The 9897-nt window shown below is 38.7% G+C and overlaps 1 protein-coding gene across 26 annotated transcripts in view; it reads left to right on the forward strand.

Annotated features, from left to right (window-relative positions):
- Nucleotides 1-9666, forward strand: part of MIPOL1 (mirror-image polydactyly 1) — a 302383-nt gene extending 292717 nt beyond the window's left edge. For 14 of the 26 annotated variants that reach the window (XM_070629266.1, XM_070629043.1, XM_070629054.1 and 11 more), the window contains one exon: nt 8906-9133. Coding sequence is in view for 12 of the 26 variants with exons in the window: in XM_070629153.1 (XP_070485254.1) it covers nt 8906-8972 (67 nt within the window). In the remaining 14 variants the exon portion in view is untranslated. Of the gene's footprint in view, nt 1-8905 lie in introns of all 26 variants that reach the window. The other 12 variants (XM_070629153.1, XM_070629211.1, XM_070629241.1 and 9 more) reach the window with 1 other exon arrangement.
- The last annotated feature ends 231 nt before the right edge of the window (nt 9667-9897 follow it).

A 9897-nucleotide genomic window follows, 5' to 3' on the forward strand; every position in this document is an offset into this window, starting at 1 on the left:
TTCAACAGTCATTTGACAGACTATCTCAAAATGTCTTTGTGGACAAGATCAAGAAATGATTGCACAGTTCCGAGAATTCAGAGCTAATTGAATAGGAATACATGTTATGACCTTGTAGGATTGTCTCTGAGAGTTTGTCTCAGTAGTTTAGCCTTGGTTCTTTCTGTTCAACATCTTTAAGTAACTAAGTTAAAAACAAAAGGTAGGCTTATCATAAGTACATGAAATGATAGACAAATGCAGGAATGCCACAAGATACTAATTGCTGGAAAAATGGACTAAATTTACTAAGATGAAATCTGACATAGATAAAGATAAAATCTTGCATTTAGAATCAATGTTGTGGAATAAAAAATGGCCACAAATTTTTTGCAGCCTCCTGTCAAAAGGTAGAATCTGTCTTCCCACCCTTTGAATCCAGGCTGGCCTGTGACCCCCTTTGACCAGTAAGGTAAACCAAGTAATGTTGTTCAACTTCTGGACAAGGCCTCAAGAGTATTGCCAGTGTTACCCTCCTGCTAACTTGTGTTCACCGTGTGCATAAGTCTGCACTGGCCTACTTGAGAATGAGAAGCTCAAAGAGAGGATCCTAGCCATAAGTCAGCACCAACTGGCAGGTGTATGACCACCCAACCCCAGCTGACTGCAGCTGCATGAGTGATTGCAGGCAAGGCCAGCAGAAGAGCTGCCCAGCTGCGCCACACCCAAAATTGATGTGATTAAATATAGTAGGTAGTTTCCAGCCACTAAGCGTTGGGTGGTTTATTATGCAGGGATAAATAAGTGATACAGCAATATTAATTGTATATGTCAAAAATAGGAGACTTAGATTAGCTTGGTGGCAAAGCAGGCTATAGAGTATTAGTGGGTAGACTCATTTGCCCCAAAGCTCAGTGGAAGCCAGGGGGGAAACATGGCAGCATTGAAACAAGTAACTGTCCACATCAAGGGAGATTCCAGTCCCGCTTTCCTTTATAATGACTAGACTGCATTACTATACAACGTTCAATATTTTTAAAGACACTAGACTTGCTGGAGAGCAACGAGTATTGGTGAGCAATCTGTTATCTTTAATGTGTAAAGCCATTTGAAGGTTGGAAGTGTTAGCCTAGGAAAAAGTAAAACAGTAAAGATATGACAGCTTTCTTAACATTTTGACAACACCTCATGTAGGAAAGCAAGTAGGGTAGTGATTTAAAGGGTAGTCTAGGCAGATGAGTGGAAGATCCAAGGAGGCAGATTTCCTGTTAAAATAAGGCATAATTTTTGACCATGCAATTATTATTCATTTCCCCATTCTTACCGCCTTCTAGACTTTTCAACCCACTCTCCCATCTGTATCTACCTTCACCTTTTCACGTACAAACTCTCCATTCTGTTTCAAATATAAAGTCTTTCTTCTTTTCTGTTCTCAGCTTCATTTTTTTCTCATTTGATATTCACATATTTATTACATGCACTTTTGTGAGAATATCTGTGTGAGTTCATATTTATATGGCCATGTCTCTATATAGTCATAAATATGTGTGTATATGTACATTTTTATATGCATCTGTACGTATCTTAGTCTGCATCTTTCATTTACATACTGTGGCTAAAACTGAGCAAGAACTCATTAGTTACAGTTTATGCATGGGAGAGTGGGTACACTCCGTCAGTTATCTATCCTCTTCCTTATACCTCTGTTCTTCTTCCCCATCTTTCCCTCCTTCACATTATTCCTCTCATCTCAGCTCTTTTCAGTCTGCCTTGTGGAACCTTCTTTCCATTGTTACTACCTTGCATCTATCCACAACGTCTGTACTGAATGTTTCACGCATACGTTCTACCTGAAGCTTGAATTTATCAAGGACACTTTTTCCTAGCAGCCCCCTGGACACTAGTCTGTTTTGTATACCCTATATACTAGGAAGGAGAGTTCTTCTGGTTCCTCTTTGCTACTTTCATACTTTTTGCATCCCTGTAAAAACCCCTCCTCCTTTGAGGTTTACGCCATCCAGCTTTATCACTCTCTGTCTCTCCTCTTCGGTGCTGTCTGCCGGTCTCCTGATCAGTGCCATTCCTTAATGTGAGTTTCAGGCACCTGGTTCAGTGTCTTCCTCTCGACCCCACCTTCTGCATTCATGCTAAGAAACTTCAATATCAGCGTCAAAAATCTGTCCTATTCTTTTGTCTCCTGAATGCTGATGAGTTTTACCTCTTATTCACTTCAGCTACAATGGATGTTGTCGTCACTCAGAACTTTTCTAAATCTGAAATCCAAGATCAAAGTTGCCTCCCTGACAATAGCAATAGGCTTATTCCAGCTACTCTTGCTTTTTAGCCTCAACACAAATCAAGACATGCTGTCCCTTTCTCCCTCCCTTTTTCCTTGAACTAACAGCATAAACTTGCTTTTTTTTCTACCCAGTCTGAATTCTTCGTTTAATCACTTTCTCCCGAAGACACAATCTCCTTATACCCTTGTCTTTCTCTATAAATCATAAACTCTCAATTACTACTATCGTTTGCCCTCCGCATACCTACTCCCAAAGTATAGAGCTGATGAGGAGGGAAAAAAAAGGTCGTAATGCCGTGATGGTCAATGTCTCCTGCAAATTTGTAGTCTCTAGCTATAGCTGGGTCATCTGTCCCACCTAACATTCTTTTTACGTGTCCCAGGTCACCTCCCTTTCTTGTCCTATAAAACCTTCACCCTTCTCTAGCCTTTCTCTTTACCTTGTGCTTTCAGCAGAGAACTTTGCCTCCTACTCTGTGGGGAAAATTGAATCTAGCAGGCATGAGTTCTGTCAGTTAACATCCTCCACACCTACAAAATTATCCGCAACTGTGTTCTCCCACCTCTTTCCCTTTAATCTCCAAGGGAAAGTTGTCCAGTTGTATTTTTAATAATACTTCAAGTCGCGCTTATGATTCCATCCTCTGAGACTCTGCTTATAAAGATATCTTTTCCTCCCTTATACTTTGGTGTCTTCCTATAGTCTTCTCTCTCATAGTCCATAAACATGTTCACCTGCCATCCACGTCTTTAAAAACTTCCTCAGCCATACAGCCCCCATAACTTCAATTCTCTTTTCCTTCTAGCCAAGCTCTTATAAAACAGCCTGTACTTAGTCTTCACTTCTTCACGTTCCATTCGGGCTTCATCCTACTTCCATCATGCCTTTAAAACTGAACTGAAACGATTGTCATTTCCTAATTGCCAAGTCAAATGGACACTTTTCACTTTGATCTTGTTAAATTCTTAACCTTGTAGATCACTCCTTGAAATTCTCTTCTCTGGATTCTGTGACAGCACCTACCCTTGATCCATTTTTTACTTCCCTGACTATTTTCTCAAATTCTTTTACCAATCCCTTTATTTTGTTTCGGCACATTTTTTTTTAAAGATTAGCACCTGAGCTAACATCTGTTGCCAATCTTCTTCTTTTTTTCTTCTTCTTCTTCTCCCCAAAGTCCCCCAGTACGTAGTTATATATTTCAGTTGTGGGTCCTTCTAGTTGTGGCATGTAGGACGCCTCCTCAGCATGGCCTAATGAGCGGTGCCATGTCTGCATCCAGGATCCAAACCTGCAAAACTCTGGGCCGCCAAAGCAGAGCGCGCGAACTTAACCACTTGGCCATGGGGCTGGCCCCTGCCAATCTTCTTTTTTTTTTCTCCAATCCCTTTACTTTAAATATTTGTTTTCATCTTGGTTCTATCCTCTTTCCACTCCTCTTCTCCTTTTTTTATTTCCCTCTCTAAGCATTTCCATCCACCCACATGCCTTCAATTGCAACCTAGAGCAAGACCTCCTCATGGCCCACCTCTCCAGCCTCATTTCCTGATGTTCTGCACCTCCTACTTCATGGTCCTGAGAAACCACACTACTGCTGAGACTTGATGCCCGTCATGCCTTCCATACCTCTGTGCCCTCACATATACTGTTTCTTCCGCCTCGAATGCCCTTCTTCCCCTCTCCATTCCCACCCTCTTGAAGTGACCGTTTCCTTCTTATCCTTCAGTACGTAACTCAGGCATCACCAGGAAGCCTTTCCAGGCCCTTCCTCTCCTTGCCTGCCCAAGCCACATTCTGTTTAATACCTGTGCTTATCCTTTTATTACAGCATTTTACCAACAACTTATTGGAATTATCCGTATAAAGACCTACTTTCCCACTTTCTTGCTTCTTATGAGCAGGGATCACATCCTGTTCTTTGAATAATCAGTGCCTAGAACAATATCTAGTACATAGGAATTAGCGAACAAATGCTTATCGACTGAACTGAAATCTATATCACAAACCTAGAATTCTCTCTTTAACACAGACTCTTATATCCAACTGTCTACTTTAACGTCCCCACTTATATGTCCCGCAAACACCTCAAATTTGTATGGACTAAACTAAACTCATCCTGTCGCACACATACGTACTCCCCAACAAAAACCTGCAGTTCTTCCTCCCGCTGTCTTGGTTCGTGTATCATCATTGATCTAGTCACCAACACCAGACACTGGGAGTCATCCTTCTTGCCCACCCTATCTTGCCTAATCTTTTCCTAAATCTTTTCAACTTAAAGGTTGAGTGAATTAGTGAATGGCAACATTAATCAAGATAAGAAATACTGAAACAAGCTTGGGAGGTGAAATAAGTTTTGTTTTAGATATGCTGTGTATCATATGCGTGTGGGATAAGCAAGAGGTGATGTCTTGCAGGCAGTCAGATACGTGAGTCTGAATCTCAGAAGAGGGTTTTGGGATAGGGGTCTGTATTTGGAAGTCATAGGATTTAGTGAATCAAGGGAGCAAATAACATCTTTTGCAGAAAGTATAAAAAGTATAAGGAGGGGCTGGCCCCGTGGCCGAGTGGTTAAGTTCGCGCCCTCCGCTGCAGGCGGCCCAGTGTTTCGTTGGTTCGAATCCTGGGCGCGGACATGGCACTGCTCATCAAACCATGCTGAGGCAGCGTCCCACATACCACAACTAGAAGAACCCACAACGAAGAATATACAACTATGTACCGGGGGCTTTGGGGAGAAAAAGGAAAAAATAAAATCTTTAAAAAATAAAAAAATAAAAAATAAAAAATAAATAAAAATAAATAAATAAATAAAAAGTATAAAGAAAAGATGATAAAATAAATCAACATTAAAAAGACCAGCAGAGGAAGAACAGCCATAATAGTAAAAGAAAAAAACTGCATCTAAAGTCTTCTCTGCCTGCTGCCATGGTTGAGAGAGGGCAAGGTCTTTGATACTAAGGCACACCTTCAGTGCAGCATTTCTACGGGCTTTTCTGTCTCCTCTGCTGGAAGGATGATTGTTGTCCATCTCTGTTGGGTTCCCTGGTTCTTTCTCCTTGGAAAAAAGGAACAATAAAAAGCCAAATATGTTTGATGGCGTAACTTCATTGCCTAAAGAGTAGGAATACTTTTTGGGGGAGAAAATTGTCAAGCCAATAAGAATTCTGCTCTCACATTGACAGATACAAAAATGACTCAAAAATGGCATTTATAGTGAGATTTTTACTTCGGTACAATTCAGCTGATGTTGAGGAATTTGTTCTATTTTCACTCTTTTCTCTCATTTTGCAAAAAAAAAAAAAATTAGTAAGAGTAACTCAACCCACAGAAACTCAGAAATAAGCCTGGAAAGTCACAGTAATTTTGGAAGCAGTGTAGCATGTAAGAGACATCAGAAATGTGGTAATTAGACCTAGCATCATGTCCCAGCCCCAAACTCACTAGCAGGGTGGCTCTGGTGAAACTAGCCTCCATATGCTTTGGTTTTGTCATCTGCGGATGACATCTACTCCATGGAGTTATAATGGAAACTAAATATGTGCATAAATTACTTCTCATGGTTCCCAACACAGTCAGTATTCATAAAGTATTATTTGCCTTTTAAAATATATCACAGTATTCATTAGAGTGAAAAATAGAAGTAAACCAATTAGGAAAATTGGTAAATAGCTTATGGTTCTCCACTTGATGGAAAACTGTGTATTCCATTGTAATACATATGTACTATCAATACACAGAAAATAAAAAAATAATGTTAATTGAAAAAATAGGATTTCTGTCTAAAATATAGCTGTAAATATATTTTTCAAGTCTGCATAGAAATTGTATTATAGCCGATAATAGATTGTAACTGTTATTTCCTAATTATGTGCAATGTTATCAATTTACTTTCTTATAATGTGTTACTAAATAGCAGATGAAATACACCAGCAAATACTTTCCCAATTTGACTAAACTAAGAACTTGATGAAAATGTTTAATGAAGTTATTAAGACAAATAATCCATCAACCTGTAGTCTGAAATCTGCAGCTCTCTAGTAACTGAAACCCTAGTGGAAGTAGATTTGAACTAAGAACAAGGAAGCCAGGCCCAGATTTGCCAGTTGTTACCTCAGGACCTTGTAGAAGGGTTTACTTGTCTGCGCTTCAGTGTCTTCTTATTTAAAATGGAGAAATCCTAATCCTGGCTCTAACCCTTTTCCTATTTCTTGAAGCCCTTGGGAAGCTATCATTGAGTAACATGTAAAGCAGTTGGAGACTGTTTCAGTAAGCGACATCATTTTTTAAAGGATATGATTGATTTGGACAGCAAAGAGCAGCCTGCAGGCAGATCCTGCAAGGTGCTTCCACAGACGTGCATGCCTGCCTCCCTGTTGGCACAGCCCTTGTTTGGCAGGTGGTGTCCATTCCTTACAGGAAGGAATAGGTGCTTCATTGTGTTTCAGAAGTCAATAAGCTTTCACAAAACTAAGGAATTGACATTTTTTCTCATTTCTGAGATCAAATTTTCATAAACCATTCAACCTGGATAAACTGAGAATGCGGTTGATCTGGCAATTGTTGAAATATGGTAAAGACATTGCAAAACATGATATTTATGTATTTCCTCCTAAACTCTTACCTTAGCAAGATAGAAGACTCCTAAATGGAAAGACATTCTAATGTATGAGAAGGGAAACTGCAGTGAGATGAGCCTGAATGTAAAAGAGAAGCTGAAAGAAGCACAACACAGATTCAGCTCAGAAATGCGGGATTCCGTTGATTCTGAGTTCGTAGTGATAAGAGTAACTGTGCGGAGTAGAGCTTGTTCTTACATCATGAGGAAGTTTTTTTTTAATAGTAATGTAAATGATATTGTGGGAGAGGGGTATACCTAACCAACTTGAAAGTAATATTTTCTGACTTTTTACACTATATGCCGAGAAATGCTATTAATGGCTTGCCAAGATTTCCACTGGGAGCCATTTGTTAACAGTTAATTCAAGTTATTATTGTATTTTAACAATACATTTAGAGTTTCATACTTACATTTTTCTTCTCCCTCCTCCAAAATTCAAGTTAGTGGAACTTTGTCTTAAAGGATTTTTGTAATCCTATTAATCGTAATATTCAGAGTAGTTTATTCACTGGTTTTTACCACTAGGGAAGGTCCAGCTAATACAGAGTGCTCTGGGAATACAGTGAATTGGCCAGTGAATCTCTTAGTTCAGGTATTTGTGTTGCTAGTTTGAAGCTGTTTTAGTGGGTGTATAATACTTATGTATAATTTACTTTTGAGAAATTTGTATTAACAAACTTAAGCAAGATTTGCCTTTTTGCTCTAAGATCGTTACTACATATCTCAAAGCAAAGATTTTTGATGCACTGAATTTTTTTTGTTTCATATTCCTGTTTTCCATTAACAGAACTGTGGATATTTGCAGAATCATCCAGTAAACTGGAGCTAGTTTTCAGTGTTGCATGCAGCTGATCAGTCCATTTAAACCAGTGTGTAGGACACTCAGAATACCCTCATTCCTTTAGTGTCTAGCCCCGTGCTGTGTTTATTTGCAGAGGACCCTCATGCATGGATCCATGTAAATGAGGCAAGCTGGAGCAGACTAGACTGTGTTGCTCCCCAGTCTTTGAGGGGAGATTGTGTATATGAAAACTGCTGGGTGTGATTTTCACTTATAAGGAAGATTTCTGTGTGTGTAGCGTCAAGCAAGATTTTGGGTTGAGGTTTTATGCTTTCAGGAAAGAAAAGGGAAAAAAACAATTAATGGTCTGATTTCAACGTCTTTTGTCAAGTAAAACTCTCACTGATCCCCATGACTGTGATCTCCCTCCCAGGGAGTAGCCTAGGAACACTGCAGAATGAACTTGTGAGCTTTTGACTCTTTTTTCAGTATAATCGGTGAGTTTTTAATCAAGTTAAAAAATCGCTTAACTTTGACTAAAAAGCATATAGAGTCATTGCTAGCCCGTTTATATTACTCAGGAATAGAAACTTCTTTTTAAGTGTAGTACAGAAAGTGGTTTTATTAGCATCAGATCGTTTGTATATATTTAAATTATTTTCATGGCACTGAGACATGAAGTTTTTCCCACCTAGCCACCTAATTCCTGGCTTTATTTTCATCAGCTGACTCTGTGAAGAAGAAAGAAATTTAATGCATAAGAACAGTACAGTATACCAATGTGTCTCTTACTTAGCTAAGTTAACAGGTGTAAGATTGATAGCGTTTCTGTGTTGAAATATGTACTTCTTAGGTAAAAATCAATTTGAAACTGCTCTCCATTTAATATGCCATCTTGTCATTGCATAGTAAATGATTCATTCACAACCTGATGCAAGTGGGTAAATGTCTTGAAATGAGCATCTTGTATTTTTCATGTAGCATCTAAAGCTGACATAATCTGAAGATCTGGGTTAAAGTTTGTGTGTTGCTGTTTTTTTAACCTCAGATACTTGGCACTCTGCAGCAGTCTCTCACTTACAGAAATGCTTTGTTCCTTAACATGACTGCCAGGACTGCTTGGTCGTAGGCAAATACTGTCGTTTTTCAGCCAAAACATTCCTGACAATAATTGCACTTTTTATATATTTTTTTTCCCTTCCCACTCCCTTGCCCCCAACTTAGGTTGGAAAGGCTGGTGGACGTCCTGAGGAAGAAGGTTGGAACAGGGACCATGAGGACAGTGATCTGACTGAGGGAACGACAGTCTGGGGAAGCAGTCACATCTGGTGACCAGGCTGCTTCATTCAATGCTGTGTAAACACTGAAGCCTTAACTTAGCAAACAGTTGTTAGAAGTGGGACACTCCAGCCACATTCCAAGCCGAGATAAAATCAAATCACAAATGTTTAACCACTTTGCTGCTGACCTGAGTTATTTATCCGAATGTATTAACTACAGACTTTTACCAATGGGTGGCTATAAAGTTGCAGCTTATTTTTTAGCTATTTTATATCTCAGTGTGTTCAATGTAAGGCTTTTTACTGAGAGACCGTTATGGAAGCATAGTAAAGTTGGTCAGGATCATATCTTCACGTTTGGTCCTTTCTGAACCCAAATGCAGCAAAGTAAATATTGTCTAAACCTTAATCCACTGTGTTAGGTCAAAACTTCAAATACATGCATTTTTCAATATAGATCTTATTTCTTAACTGATGAGAGAAGCTCAGATATAAGAATATGTAGTCTTCCTTCAATGAATGCGTGTAATCTTTGTTAGAATTAAAGAATATTAAGTATACATACCAAGAATTAAATGTATAATTTGCTTTTGTAAGAGTTTGGTACATTAAAATTACGTTAATCAAGGTATGATTTTTGTTTCACTACAAATAATGCAGGGTATTTTCAATAAAAAGAGAATGTCGTTAATGTGTACTTATAAACTCATTGTCAATATTTTTAACGTTGGTCTTTAATTAATGTTTTTAATGAATAATCATCTAAACTCTATTTAAGCTGTAGAAATTGCCAAGTGTGTCTAATAGGCTGGGAGACGTTCAGCTTGAAAATTAGCTGGGCCAGCATGACTCTCAAAGACGAGAGGCCATCAAACATCTTCAGTGTTCTTTTCAATTATCTTTATTTAGATTATCATTTGAATTTTTGTTATAGAG

Source organism: Equus przewalskii, chromosome 1 (assembly GCF_037783145.1).
Source record: "Equus przewalskii isolate Varuska chromosome 1, EquPr2, whole genome shotgun sequence".
Lineage (NCBI taxonomy): Eukaryota > Metazoa > Chordata > Mammalia > Perissodactyla > Equidae > Equus > Equus przewalskii.